We start from the raw sequence: 14,971 nt of genomic DNA, 5'->3' as shown, positions 1-14,971 counted from the left end.
GCTGCTTGTTGTCGTGTTGGCGAGGGCCGCCAGCGTGGGACGGTGATACGCCTTCTCTCTAATATTCTCAGTGAATTTTTGCTTGCGGATTGAGTTCCGTATCTCTATAATTTGCAGTTGCATTTGTTGCATCATCTGCTGCATCATCTGCTACATTTCAGCTTTGAAGTTGTTGAAATCCTCATTGCCTGCTTGCGGCGAGGGTGGCGGTTGGATTTGCTCGGGTTGCGGCTGCCGAGGGCTGTTTGGTCTCTGTTCCCTAACTGCCTTCGTAAGCTCGGCTACCTGCCATTCTAGCTCGCTTTGTCTGACACGGGCGAGCTCTAATTCGCGTCCTTAGGGCTGTGATAACTTTGTTCGCGTCTTCCTGCTGCTTGGGCGCGTTATTGTTGTTTGTATTTGTGTTCTGTTTAGCTTCCCCACCCGAGTGCGGAGCAAACCAAGGATTTCCTGTTCCCCAGCTCACCTTGACTCCGGTGTTCCTTGCGGATTTCTTCTGCTTTTGCTGCTGTTGCTGCTGGCCACCCGGGGGCACCAGGGGTGGGAAGGACCGTGAACGGCTCCTCGACCGGCTCCGTGACGCCCGGGATCTCGAACGGCTCCGCGACGTCTCCCCCTCAGTGCTGAACCACCGCGGATTCTTTCCGCGGTCGTCCCGACTGCGTCGTCTGCTGTCGTGGCTGCCGCCGCCGCCTCCGCTGCCGCCGTGGTTGTTGCGCAGTTTTCTAGTCTTCTTCAGTTTGCCCTTGCACTCCTTGGCTCCGGTGACGTGGCTGCCGCCGCAGATCAAGCATTTGGGTGTGCATTGGTGGTCTTCCGCCGGATGTTGCATGCCGCATTGCTTGCACGCCTTGGCTTCCGGATTCGGGCATACGTCTGACCGATGGCCTTGTTGACAGCAGATGTAGCATACCTGCCGCGTGGGGCGATACAGGTAGCACCACATCTCGCCTCCTTAATAGATGACTTGCTTCGGGACTATGTGACCGTCGAAGGTGACGACGGCCGACTTGGATTGTTCTAGCATTCGAGCGCTGTGGATTATAACTCCTTGAGTGCGCACTCGTAGGTTGGCTTTCAATTCTTCCGGCGATGTCCCGGGTTCCACTCCGTGTATCACACCGCGGCGAGTGTCTTCCGGGGCTGCCCACGTAAGCATTTACTTCGTATGAGCTTTCCCCCAAAGTGAGACTGGAAATGCGTCTCACGTGTTGGGCGGCCATCTCGCTTGCCGTAGTCACTATTATGATGATGGAACCGGTGCGTAGCCTGATGATCAGATCTTCTCCTTTACATTGCTGGTTGCATGCTACCGCTACGGCGCGAGCTACTTGATGAGTCTGGAGCGACTTGACTGCAAGTCCCTTCGGTCGCAGAATGATCTTGAAATCGTCTTTGGGGAGTGGTGGCAGCGTCGGCCTAGGCCGCCGCGGCGCTCCCTTCCCGTCGCTGTTCGAAGTAGCGTCAGCTGTCGCACCAGCTGCCGACGGAGCATTGGCCGGGGTTTTTCCGCCGAGGTCACCTTGAGCGGTCGGTGGAAAATTCCCGGGAGTGTTCCGTTCGTTCTTCCGTTGGCGTTTCTTTTGACGTTTGGACAGGGCCAATTCCCAGTTTGCTTCGTCTTGCCTTGGGGCGTCTTGTTGCTGTTCTCGCATGGCGGCATCCTCGATTTCCCCGTCTGCCGAGTTCTTGGAGTCGGTGGCGTCGAGGTAGTCCTCGTCCATTTCCTGGGCTTCCAATAAATTCTGGGCTGGTCTGCTCATTGTCGGTTCAAAACTAGGGTAATTCGTGGGGCGGGGGACCCGTACCGGGCTGCATCGTCGCCTCGAGGCGAGCCGGGGTGGCCGCGAGCGCCCGTACTCGAGCTAAGCCTCGTTAGGCCTAGCGCCCGCTCGGCCACCTTGGAATCTTCCAACTCTGGTAAAAAACCAAAAATTGATCCCACCGTCTTGAATTCGGTGTCCCAGTGGTCCAGCTGGTGTTTCCTCTAAGCTCCTGCCAAAATCTTGGGGCCTTGTGGGTTGAGAAGGTCCGGGGAAGTAAAAGTCTGCGGAGCCCATGCGACGCACGTCCGCACTGCACCGCAGCTCAAGGCCAAACTCCAGTAGAGGCGTTTTTTAGTTTGTGCCTCAAAAAGCATAGTTTGCGGAAAGCGGAATAACAAATATTATTAATATGTGTGTTCCACAACAATGTTGGTGTCAAGGTAAAATCCAAATATTTGTAGTTGATAGCTTCGCGTAGTCGAGAAGAACCTAATGTATATGAAAAAATAAGTGTTTTTTTTACGAGTGACACGAAGATATGCCTATTTTTCAGTGTTGAGGAGCATCCCCCATTCACTGCAGCACTTCAATATACTGTTTAGGTCTCTTTCAAGGACAGTCCGTTCATGTGGACAGGTTATATCGTTATACAGTACACAATCATCGGCAAAAAGCCTAATTTGCACACCGGGAGATATGACATTAACGATGTCATTAATGTACAGTAGGAAGAGAAGGGGCCCAAAACACTACCTTGCGGTACACCTGACGTGACTGGAAGAGTGGCCGAGCTATGTTCACCTATTGTGACGTATTGAGTCCGTTTAGTCAGGTACGCAATAATCCAGTTTACAAAAATATCAGGTATGCCAATAATTTTAAGTTTATTTATTAATTTGTCGTTAGAAACCTTATGGAACGCTTTAGTGAAGTCTAAAAATATTACATCCATTTGGCCATTATTGTAAAGGGATAAAGGAAAAGAAAGAATCACTGATACCAACTGTGTTATAGTGGAATAACCCTTCCTGAAGCCATGTTGGAACTCTGTGAGCACATTGTCTGGAGCCAGGAATTTCTTGATACGGTTGACCACAATGTGCTCCAAGAGTTTGCAGCATTGTGGGGTCAAAGAGGTAGGGCGATAATTTTGTAATTTTGTAAATATATGCATTTCATGCAGTGTTTTTGCTGAAATGTCATTCGTGGTGCACGTTCACTAAGTGTAGGTGTTAAAAAGTTAGAAAACAAATTGTCTTCTCTTGCACCAAGTCGTTGGTTGCAGTATGAACTCGACATCAAAGCCAGCCCTGAGGATAGAGGGCGCGGTGATTTGGTACTATAAATGCGACGGGAGAGGTGGGGTGTAGCGCAGCGCCTCCGCCCCTTGTGCGGTTGACCCTAGCGATGCCACTGCTGTAGTTGTCTCTCTGACATATCAGCTTCAACCAGTTCCTCAACATGCCCTGGGCAGGTTGTGTAGTAACCGGTCCGGAATGCGGATAGAAGCACATCTAAAGATAATCATCGTGTATGTCAGACCAATCTTAGAATTCAGATCTGTGTTGTTTTCGGGCTTGGCTGCTTACTAACTTCGACCCCTCGTCCTTTTAAAGCGGGAAGCGCTTCGGATGTGCCTGGGCCTCCCCAAATTTGTGGCTACCAATATGCTATACCTTGAAGCCCGTATTACCCCTTTCTTATCTATAGACTTCAGACTAACGCAGACGTGCCTAGGGATATACGAACCGCGCTTGCGACGTTCGCAGAACATTTTATAGTGCCAGGCGTCTTTTTTTGGTATTCATTGGCCTCGCTTTCATAGCGCACAGGTTGTTTGTGCAAACCCTACCTTAGCCATTGAATATCAAAATTTATAGCATTCTTCAGGCGCTAAGCGTGGGCCCTCTATACAAATTGTCTTCGATGATATTTACCTCAAAATGCAAAACTTTTACCGCCCCGTATCCTAAATAGAATATTAGATATTTTAAGGACCCTATGCATATACAACATCATGATAGCAACCGACTTCTCGCAATGTAACAAAAATGCAAGTGTGAGAACATTCTGTCCACCTTTAGACGACCTTTTCTCGGCGTCTTCCGGATTTCCCCCAATTTTTCAGGGTTTCCGGCAGTAGTGCTTGCTATACGCAAGCTACATTCCTTTCTCTCTTCAGTGGCAGTCATTACTGGTTCTTTATCTTTGTGTTCGTCCCTCGCTTCGCCTGTTTACTCTACCATCTTGATCACAATTCTTACCCCTGCTTGCTTCACATTTGATCCTTGCACATTTAATACGGGTACCCGTTCACAGCGCAGTGTGACAATAATTGAGGCTGCTGATAAACTGGCAAAGGCTTTCCTTAGCGGTCTCGTGTTGCCTATCCTTTCGGCTACAGCGTATATAACACGGGCTAGGTTTCGGCACCGCTCGTTATTAAGCGCGCAAGCCGGTCTCTTTTAACTTTAACGGATTATCAGCATTTGAGATATTCCTGAAGAAATTTTGTCGAACTGGACACCTTGAAGTTTCTCTGACGAGGCTGCGTGGCCGTATACTTTCTCTGAATTGCTTTTTACAGAGGTCTGACTTGGCGCTTTCTGCACTCTGCGGATTTTGCAGTGAACCCGAATCTATAAATTATTTTGGCTATATAACCGCCACTTCAGCTACTTCAGAAGAAGGTTGTTAGAGAAGGCCTTGAAGCGCGTCTTCTTGAGCATTTTGACAGCATTTTGAGCATTTTTGGTAAAATTTATTTCTGCTTCTATTACCCCTTTCTAGTTTGCGTGTAAGTCCACAAATTGTAATTTTGCTACTAAAGCAATTCTCCAATAAAGGTCTAGTGTCTCCGTCAAATCTGAACATGTTGCTTAACTGATGGAAGATAACTAATCAATTCTTTTTGTGTAGGTTCAGAAGTATGAGTTCTGAGTTATGAATTCTTCTTGAAGATATTGATTGCCAGAAGACTGCTGTCAGAGAACCATGACAGGGACGTTCGCTTCTAAAAAAACTTGCGCTAAGTATATAGGTTTTTCAAATAGGCAATTTTACTGTAGCAAGCTAATAACTAAAATTATTTCAGTGGTGAAAGGTAGCAGGCGCTGAACGTTACATGCGCTGTCAACAAGTTAGGCGTGAGCCTCTAAAGGGTCACGTGGAGCTCCAGCTAGTCAGCTAACATCGAATGACAGCTTAGTTATAGAGAGATTTCGTATTTATTTTGCCTCGAGCGGAACAAGTGCCTTGCACAGAAATTCTAGTTACACCTGGAGCTGTTTGCAAACTATGGTTTGAAACAATTACTCTCATGGAGGGCTTAACGGTCAAAGTTTTTCCAACCAAGGTGTCATGACAGTTAATGCATATAAGCTGCTTGTGCACAGGCCCGGAAATAAAAGTTTTGTAGTTGCAAAAGTATCTGTGCACGTCGCGCACTCAGCGGTTGAGAATAACGTGAGCCTTTTTGCCACTCCAACCGACGACAATGACAAAGAAGTCGCCTTGAGGCAATGCCCTCTATTTGGGGGGCATTGCTTGAGGTCGAATTGCAAGCACAGTGACAGCGCTCATTGGGTTCCGAAGCTGCGGCCGCGGAGCGAAGCGAAGCTGTCAGAGATACCACCGGCCCATCCGTCTGGGCCTCAGCTGACGGCAGCAGTATGATACAAAGCGTAGGGCCGAGCTATGACGTCAGAGGTGCTCATTGCCGCTGAATTACGGCGTGAAGCCGCCTACCAAGGTGACGCGTTTCTTAACCCGCGCTAAAAATTTGTTCATGAATTTTTTTCTTGGATAGATAGTTTGCAGGGCGATCTCCAATTGTGCTAATACAACATACCCTCTAAAATAAGAAGCAGGAAAATTTGTTCAACGTGTTTTCTTAATTATCGACGTAACTAAAGCATTCTGCGTCTTTCCTGGTGCCCGCTGTAGCCCCCCCCCCCCCATATTGGCTCAAGAATAAAATAAATCTAAAAGAAGCAAACTTTTTTTAATTTTGAACCTTCTAAGAAAAAATACCCGGTACATCTCGTTAACGTACCGCCCGAACCCAATTTCAAAGGTGAAATCTATCAGACGTCTGTGTGTGACATACGGCCCTAGCTTGGACTGGCAGCCTTACGTAAGGAATAATGTTGCAAAACGAGTACGTGCCCTTGGCCAGATCACAGAAATAAGTAAAAAAAGACTGGTATGCGTAGATATACGCTCCTATTTCTTTAGAAGGACTATGTCCGGCCCATACAGTAATAAGGTTCCACCCTATTTTCTAATCGCCCAAAGTACAAACTTCTACCCTTATTCCGATTAGAAAGGCACGCATTGCGTCTCTGCCCAGGACTCCTTAACTTGGTTTTTAACGCTGTGCACCTAGAAGCCTGTATATCAAACCTAAAGTCTCGCTTGCAGTTTCTTTCAGCGCGAACCTTCTTAATGTCCTTTGAGCTTGCCCCTTGTGGGCTTCACCCATTTTTGTCTCACAGCCGGCCCTCCTTTTCACTAATCATTGGCCAAGGTTTCGGCTTTCTCAGGCAGTGTATACAAAGATGCTTTTATCTAGCATTGATGTAAACCTCAGCTATTCGCAATGGATTAGCTACGGAAAATCGTATGTGGATCTTGTTTCTGGCCGCATTTTCCCATCCAATGCAAGGCACTTACCCACTAATATACTAAATGGTCTTCTCGTTAGACACCTACAAATCTTCCCCCATCACACTGTCGTTTCAACAGATGCCTATGGGAGCAGCGAGAAGGTGGCGATCTGCATTTTGTAGTTATTCCAATTACACACCGATATGTTCGTTTCAGAATTTTTGCTCTTGGATTGACTTTTCACAGAATTCCTGGAAACTTGCCGCAGGTCGTACTTGTGCTCACAGATTGCCTCTCTATTTTATTATCTCTGGAAATCTCAGGGACTTTTTTTTTTAGCCGGCACCTAAGGTTCCTTCTTCCGCGCAGTATAAAAGAAGTGCGTTTTATCTGAGTCCCAGGGCACTGCGGCGTTTCATCACAAGAGGCGGTGGCTAACTTTCTAGCCAAATAAGGTCTTGTTGGCCAATGGGCGCCCCCACACGCTCACCGGGCTTGTATTCTGTGTGGCACCAGCGTTGGTGGTAGCGTCGTGCGTCGGTGCGCTATAGGTCCTTGATCCACAGCCGGGCAAGTCGTGCTTCATCTGCGCGCGGAAGATAGGCAGCGACGTTGAAGTTCTCTTCATCGGTGACGGTTTGGAGCATGGCATCGAACGTGGTGGTTGACTTCCTGCCATGGGCGAGCCTAAACGGTGTCATCTGGATGGCCTCCTGCAGTGCAGTGTTGTAGGCGAAGACGACACAGGGGACGATGACATCCGAGGTCTTGTCCTAGGGTTAGTGCACAGTAGTGCGAGTGAGTGGATCCGACAGAGATTGAACGTGAGTTGAGAGAGTGCATGTAAGTGTGAGTGAGTGGACGTGAGTGTGAGTGGGCCACCTCTTATGCCGCCGAGGTACGGCGCATGTATAAGATCCCCAGGTGGTCTAAACTGATCCTTAGCCGTCTACTACGGCGTCCCTCATAGCCCACGTGTCACATCAAGACGTTAAATTCCAATACACAGTTTGACGCCGTTTAGGTTCGACCACGACAGCGAGGCTACAACCACGCTCACCGACGAAGATAGCCTCGCCGTCACCGCCTACATTCAGCGCGTAGAAGACTTCCAACGGCTTGCCCGACTACGCATAAAAGACTGGAAGTGCATCGACGCCCGACACTATACAACCTACGACAACGCAGCGCAGAATACAAACCAAGTGGCAAAGACTGGGTGTCGACGCCAATCCGCCGTCGAAGATAGTGAAAAAAATTAGCGGTCTAATCCGTGCTGCGCCATGATTCTTCCGCAGCAGGAACGCATGTGTACTGTTGAATTTTTTTATCCTGCGTACACACGGAACGCCACAAGGAAGGTTTTCAGTGAACAAACCGCAATGCACATATTCATTACATCACCTGTAAGCACTCAGCGATTACGTAGCGTTTCTTAGAATAATCACCTGCTGTCGGCGTCTCGGCACAAGCGTTTCTTTTCAATTCCTTTTACTTCCCAATTATGTCACGCGTTCTAGGTAAGGTTGGCCTGGCGGATGCAAGGAACGAGGGCGGTAGCGTTGGTGCAACAATATTTATAGGCATATTTTGCACGCGACGATCCAACCAGACACACAAAATTGGAGGGGACACTTAAGCTTCGCCTTAAGGGTATGACGCGCTAGCTTTAGTGAGTTAACGCCCACATAGAGGAATTGGTCGTTCTCGACTTTATATTCTTAGATTTCTTGGAGTCTTCCTACCACTCCTGGCGAAGTGGTGCAGCGGTTAAGCGATGCGCCACTGCCCTGCGATAGCAGATGTTGCCACCGGTGGGCCTTGTGAGGCCCAGGTTCCTCTTCCCGAGCGACCAATCATTCATTTATCTGCCAACTGCCACGATGGGCAGCTTGCTCATTATCCGTTGGGCAGGTTGTGATGACGCCACAAGGTCATGTGATCTAGGTGGCCTACCTGCCTCCTAGGCTGATCTCTGGGGCCACCAGCGCCAGAGCCATTCTCGCAATTTTTCGCCCATAACGCCGACACCGACAAGGCAACGCCGACGTCGGATTTTCTGAGGAACGGGGCCTTTAACGCTATCGCGTTAAAAACTGTCACACTCGAAGAGGAATGTGGACGCTACAAGCACGTGTACGTATAGGAGCGCCGACAAGAGCACCTGCGCGGTAGGCTGCGAACTTGTGCTCTAAAGCAACAGAGAATGTGTCGCAAAAGAAGCCACACTGCGCGCTCCCAAGGAATAATAAGCGGCAGCGGTTGCAAATGAGTCTCTGGTCACTTCTTCATGCACTTCGCTGCGGCCGAAAAACAGCCAGTTTTCAGCCACGCTGCTGTTGTTCATGCCACGCTAAATGCAAGCTAACTATTGAATGAGCAAAGCCTGTTTTGCAAGCTTCTATGACATGCATGCCAGATGACGAAGGGATGGGGTATCTGCTGCTGCAGGAATCACCTTAGGGGACGTGGTTGCTGCGACGCTCCTATTCTTTCAGTCTTTTCTTTCGCGTCTCTTTCAACTTCCTTCCGTCTGAATGCACGCGGCAGTTATAGCGGCCACGTTGGAGACGGCCATTTTCTCTTAGTGCGGACGAAGAGGTAAACCCATTGAATGCATTCCTGCATTGAAACTGTTAGTGCCTTATTTCGAACCTTACAGGATGCTGCGACAAGGCGAACTGGACTATGGAGTCGTTCCCAATGCAGCGTCATGTACGGCTAGAAGTGGTGCATGCCGTACACCTGAAACCTGATTACGGACGCTAATGGACGCTAGTGTTTGCATTTTCACTGTTAAGATTAGCTGCATAGCTTATTGAGGGCGCTAATGTTTGCATTTCCGGTGTTTATTGTGGCTATCTCTCATTCTCTGTTTAACCATCGTGTTGATGCTTATTTAAGAGAGGGTTAATGCCGCTCAGCTTCTTGTTTGTCTTGAGAGAAGGGACTAGATTTCCCAGGAATGCATTTAGCCGCGAGCAGCTGTTTCTAAAATGACTGTCGTAGGTGCTTTGACCCGTCTTATCGCGAAGGGCGACACTGCGTTTGTCGTCTTTGTACGCTCCTGGAACTGCACCGCACCATCCGAGCAGACGGCGGTGAGCAGTGAAGGAGCTGACGTGTGTCACGTGTGCGCGCGCCTCGGGTAGTTTCTTTCGTGGTTTTTAGCGGCGCTGATTTTAAGCGCAGATGTTCCAGCTCTCAAAAAGAGCTTTTACGCGAGCTACTCTCGCGCAGCCATGGCCCGCCGCTCGGTATAACTGTTAATGAGGATCCCTACTTTAAATATCGAGCGTCAATTTTGTGGCGTATTTCAGTCGGTGATCTGGAGCAAGCTTTCTTGCTCCAAGAAACAGAAGAACGTGCTTAAAAGGGCGATTTAGATTCAAATCGTGAGTTCTTATTGCACCGCAATGATATGGTGCCTAGACTCGCTAGACATTTCTTCCGCGGATTCAAAGAACTGCTCAGGATCACCGTTTGAATACGACATCATTAATGGGCATGATTTCTGTTGCGTGCTTGCCAGTACTGCGACGCGCCCAATTCATGCGATAAACAAAGCCGAAGCAAACGCTATGGCGGGAAATACTGCAAAGCTCAGAGGTAAGCCGCGATAAGCACGAAGAATTCACTGGCGGCGCACAGTGACGCAGTGAATGTAATTACTACCTGCGCCGAGTAGCAGCCACGTGGCAGGGTATATTGCCTTATCGGTGAACGGAATCACCTTTTTGCGCACGCAACACTGAAGCTGCACAAAAAGTTGTGCCTTTCCCTTTTATCAGCAACGCTTTCTCGTCATAAAACTATCAGTGGTGGTCGCAGGCGGGCTGTCAAGCTCGGTCGCTCGTGCGCTGAAAATTTGATGCGTTTACGGGTTTAGACGGCGAGCAAAGGCTTGCTCGAGCGTGATGTCTTCTGCCTTCCCCGCTGGGTCTGCTGCCACCGCAAGCAAGAACGTTCTGAACTTTATCATTGACAGGAAAGCCAATAGAAAGTATATCCTCGGCAAATTCCTCGGCAAGGTGAGCATTTGAGTTACTAGCGGGCGATACATCGCTAAGCGCGGTTCAAGACCCCACCCCGCAGTGATGTTCTTCGGCCGAAGCGCGGGACCCAGAATAGAAGTACCCAACGCTGCGCTGAGCACCCTGCTGTTGGTGCGCTTCGGTCTGTGCTGCCCCACCACCCTTCCGTTTACCCTCGTGTTGCTTTCATTTCGGTTAATCTCCTGCCCATTTCTTGCTCTTTGCATGCCCATACACTGCCGTCTGCCTTTCAACGTCGCAATGTTATTGCATGTCACACCACTACTGTGCTGCTTTCTCCAACTAGCAGATGCAGTCCTGCGGTGACGCTCGTTTTCAGTTGTGCCTCGAGAAATTCCTTTTAACCGCCTCTGACGTGTCAACAGGCCGCTACGGTTCTTCCTAGCTTTGGCGCCGTCGAATGTTCGCCGCGGGCCCGAAATGGCTCCCAAATAGCGACCCTGATTGATCTCGGCAACGCACGCGTTGGCGCTTCCGTGCGTCGCGCCGTTCTCGCTTGCATATGGTTCAAGTGCACGCTACGCCGTCATTAACATAAAAAAGAAAGAGGGGGAGGGGGTGTTATGCCTGATTAAGAGCACTTGGGATTGCCTTTGCAATAACTGGAAAACACTTACTTTTCAGGGCGCATTTGCAAAATGTTATGAACTCGTGGACAAAGAGACAAACACGGTTTTCGCAGGCAAGGTCGTCGCCAAGACTCTCCTCGCAAAGACCAACCACAAGGAAAAGGTGAGTACTCGGTGGGGTTCATGTTCATTCACACGTTGATCAGGTGATCAAGTATTCCTTTTTATTTTGTATGAATTCCGCACATGGTTTCTGTAAAGGTTATGGTGGGTTGTGAAAGAATATTCCTCCCAGAACTAAGCAGGCCAATGTCATTTGCGTACAGGCGTGGACAGAAGTAAACGGAGTGCGCCGCATTAGAAAGAACTAGTGTTCCTGTATATGCTCCCGCAGGGAGCAGAGTTGCGCGACTGTTTTCCTCGCGCCGCTCTTGACACCATTCGCCAAGCGGCCGTCACGTGATTCCGCAGACGGCGTTTGTTCCATTTTAAAGTGGAAGAGCCGACTTTCCAGGCGCAACGCCGGTTCCTCGCCAGCCCCAGTACCCTCTCGGCTGCCATCGTGATCGGTCGCGTCCGGTGCGATGTGTTCCGGCCTTTTCTGTGCGCTCCAGTTGTATATATTTTGGTAGTGTGCAGTGACAGCAGCCTCCAACTATGACGGGGTGCAGTGCTCCAAGCTGCAAGAACCGTACAGAAAGCGGAAAAGCTTTTTACGCAGTGCCGTCCGGACGGTCAGTCGTACGTCAGCGATTGCGCTGGCTTTTGCGTATGGGACGCGTGAAAGCATCTCCGAAAGGAACTTGGATATGCGAGATAAGAGAATAAACAGCACTACTTTACCGTATTTGCATGACTCACTTAGCCACATAACCTCTATTGTCTCATACCTCCCTCCGGCGTTGCAACTATCATTTGCCTATGTGCCTAGTCTGACGAAAATTACAGTTCAATATAAATTATAAATTCTTCAACAGGCACGCTCAAACTCTATGCGGCGACTCATGTTTGCCATCAACAAATTATCTTCATTTTTCCTGCAAAGCTACAAGTTCCAAATGGAAATGTGAACAAAGGTTCTGTTCCTAACCTGGCTGCACGTGACAGAGCATTTCTCATGTGCAGCCGCTACCAGCCCGTCTGCTTATTCTGCTGCCACCACCAACATTTTGCAGAAATGATTTCTTTTGTGAAAAAAAATGTTTTACAAGCAAACTGTATGTGAAATTTTGTTCTAGTCCCAGTTTACTACGCAGAAGTGGGAGGCCAGTCTCTCAGCATGAGAACAAGCTTTGTCTAGAATTTTTAACTATTTTATTTGTTAAGAATACCCCTAAGGTACCACTCACAAGGATGTTAACACTGGAGGAGAGGGGAACAAAAATAGCATGAAATACTTGAAAAAGCAAAATTTGGTATTCAGACAATTATTTTTTCCTTGAGTAAAAGCATAAAGCAGTCCAAAACAAAGATATTTCAGAATGCAGTGAAGGTACATATAATTCAAGTAGGTCAAGAGAAAACGCAACAGTGTTTAGGTAAAAACGAGCAACTAAATAACAGCACCAGAAAGAGATCACTTTTCGAGATCCTTGGAAATTCGTATACCACAATTCAGCTGCAGTGACTTAAGGCAGGCTTATCTAACTTTTGGATATTAAAGAAGTACGGCACGTGATGTGTTTGGCTTGAAAAGATGACCATGGCATAGGAAAAATGCAATAGAGGGCTTGAAGTCAGAGCGACAAATGATACGTATATTTTGTGAAAGATAAGCGCGCGAGTTTACGATATCTGTGCCTTTGGTGGGTTAGATTTACTTGCGTGCAAAATGCATAGCTTTAGACTGCCCGCATTCACATCGTATGCAGCGTGGTTTCACAAGCTTCGTACCACATCGGCGGTCGCAACCCTATAGAATAATGTATTTCAATGTGGTTCTGCAGGGAGATGCATTACCGCACTTCTCTTAATCGCACAACTCACGCATGTTTTTCATTTCCAAGCATTTCTGCGCCATTATTGTCCGTACTGCGAGCTATCGCTGTCATTCCGCGATCTTTCTGTCATGCTGTATGAAATTTTCGGAAAATTACATTATTTTTCGACGTTTTTTTCAACGAAGTATGATGGGCTTAGCATCGATCCCTGAGCACTGAGACAGTAAAAGGAAAAAAGGATGCCCGCAATCGAGCGCCGTTTGTAAGCTTTTCAAAAAAAAAGCGAACTGCTCTACAACGCCAGCCCCGACATAATCCCAGCGCCTGTGCGCTCGAGGAGCTGCTTTCCCGCACAGCTTGGAACAAAATGGCGGACCTTCGCGCAGCTCTGCTCCCTGCGGGAGCATATACAGGAACGCTAGAAAGAACTAGGGTGCCTCGATAAATAGATAATTGGTTTTGGGGGGAAAGGAAATGGCGCAGTATCTGTCTCATATATCTTTGGACACCTGAACCGCGCCGTAAGGGAAGGGATAAAGGAGGGAGTGAAAGAAGAAAGGAAGAATAGGTGCCGTAGTGGAGGGCTCCGGAATAATTTCGACCACCTGGGGATCTTTAACGTGCACTGACATCGCACAGCACACGGGCGCCTTAGCGTTTTTCCTCCATAAAAAAAACGCTAAGGCGCCCGTGTGCTGTGCGATGTCAGTGCACGTTAAAGATCCCCAGGTGGTCGAAATTATTCCGGAGCCCTCCACTACGGCACCTATTCTTCCTTTCTTCTTTCACTCCCTCCTTTATCCCTTCCCTTACGGCGCGGTTCAGGTGTCCAAAGATATATGAGACAGATACTGCGCCAGCGCCGCTTTTCAGCGCGGGCATCGAGGCACCCTAGAAAGAACTGCGTGTCAGCGCCGCCTAGCCGGACCAGACGAAAGCTCGAAATCGCCACGCGCATGTGCTGGCCCCCTACCGGCGCAACCCTCTCATTCCTCCGCTTGCCTCGCACTCAGCCTGCGTCAGGGTCGCGCTGATGATTATGGTCGGATGATTGCGCCCTTCTTAGCGAGCGGGCATTCCGGAACGCGCAGACCGATTCCCTAATGCCGCAGCTCCCGCGGGGGCATAGCATTATGCCGTTTCATGTGAGGCAGCTGTAGGCGCGTTTCCATCTCAAATAGCGCGCGTCCTTCGGACTTTAATTGCCTCTGGGATTCATTTCCGTCTCGCTATCGACCAAATATATTCAAAACACTCGATATACCGCTACAGTCTCGGGGACTTCTAATTCAGATATCGTTGATTTTCTGCTTGCTCCTACGAGGAACCGATGCAGAGGCAAAGCATGCGCCCTGTGTGTCTGTCCTGCAGCATATTGCTCGTGCACTGGAACCTGGGCTTGGAGGTCAGCATACAATAAGACGAAACCGCCGCTCTTGACGCTTTTTGCAGCGCGACCCAGCATCGCAAGGTTATATTGAGCGCTTCCATGGGCGCTGGATGCTGCTGCTGAGTTTCGACGCCTATATTGTCAAACAGACCGATATCTATGTAACCTGTAGCAATGAAGTAATACAGCTCGCACAGAAGAGTTAGGATCGCTGGACGGTGTCTATCGTGGTTCTTTCTGATTGGTGGGCGCACAGGGGTACTTATATGACGAATTTTGCTCGCGCGGCACGCAGCAGTTACGCACCGCTGCCGGGGCATTCACGTGGGTGAGGCTACGGGTGCTTGTAGTCATCCTAAGATCCGTAGTTGGACGCAAGGTTATTTCCTCAGTTCTGCTCAGCATGTGACAGCGCGATACGCAGCGCTCTGTCTCGGTGGAGATAAGAGCAGGTTCCAGTGTGGGGACAGTGTGCTTCGCGGGAGCCAGGCAGGGTGCATGCACTGGTGCTGCTTCGGCACCTGGCAGGGACAAGGCGAATCATCAGAGATAGCTGTAGAAAATTACCCAAAACTGCGGCAGTCCGTCGAGTGTTTTGAGCGCGTTTGGTTGCAAGCGAGACGCAGAAGAGTCCCAGCGGCGG

The 14,971-nt window shown here is 49.1% G+C and overlaps 1 protein-coding gene across 1 annotated transcript in view; it reads left to right on the top strand.

Annotated features, from left to right (window-relative positions):
• Positions 1-10,244: 10,244 nt before the first annotated feature.
• LOC144103898 (serine/threonine-protein kinase PLK1-like) overlaps positions 10,245-14,971 on the top strand; it is a 38,370-nt gene continuing 33,643 nt past the window's right edge. Inside the window, exons 1-2 of the mRNA XM_077636610.1 lie at positions 10,245-10,405; positions 11,054-11,161. Of these exons, the coding sequence (XP_077492736.1) occupies positions 10,292-10,405; positions 11,054-11,161 (222 nt within the window). The 5' untranslated portion in view covers positions 10,245-10,291. The remainder of the gene's footprint in view (positions 10,406-11,053; positions 11,162-14,971) is intronic.

The sequence above is a fragment of the Amblyomma americanum genome, chromosome 1 (assembly GCF_052857255.1).
Source record: "Amblyomma americanum isolate KBUSLIRL-KWMA chromosome 1, ASM5285725v1, whole genome shotgun sequence".
NCBI classification, from domain to species: Eukaryota; Metazoa; Arthropoda; class Arachnida; order Ixodida; family Ixodidae; genus Amblyomma; species Amblyomma americanum.
The sequence above is the reverse complement of the archived record's forward strand: the minus strand, read 5'-3'. Positions and strand labels throughout refer to the sequence as shown.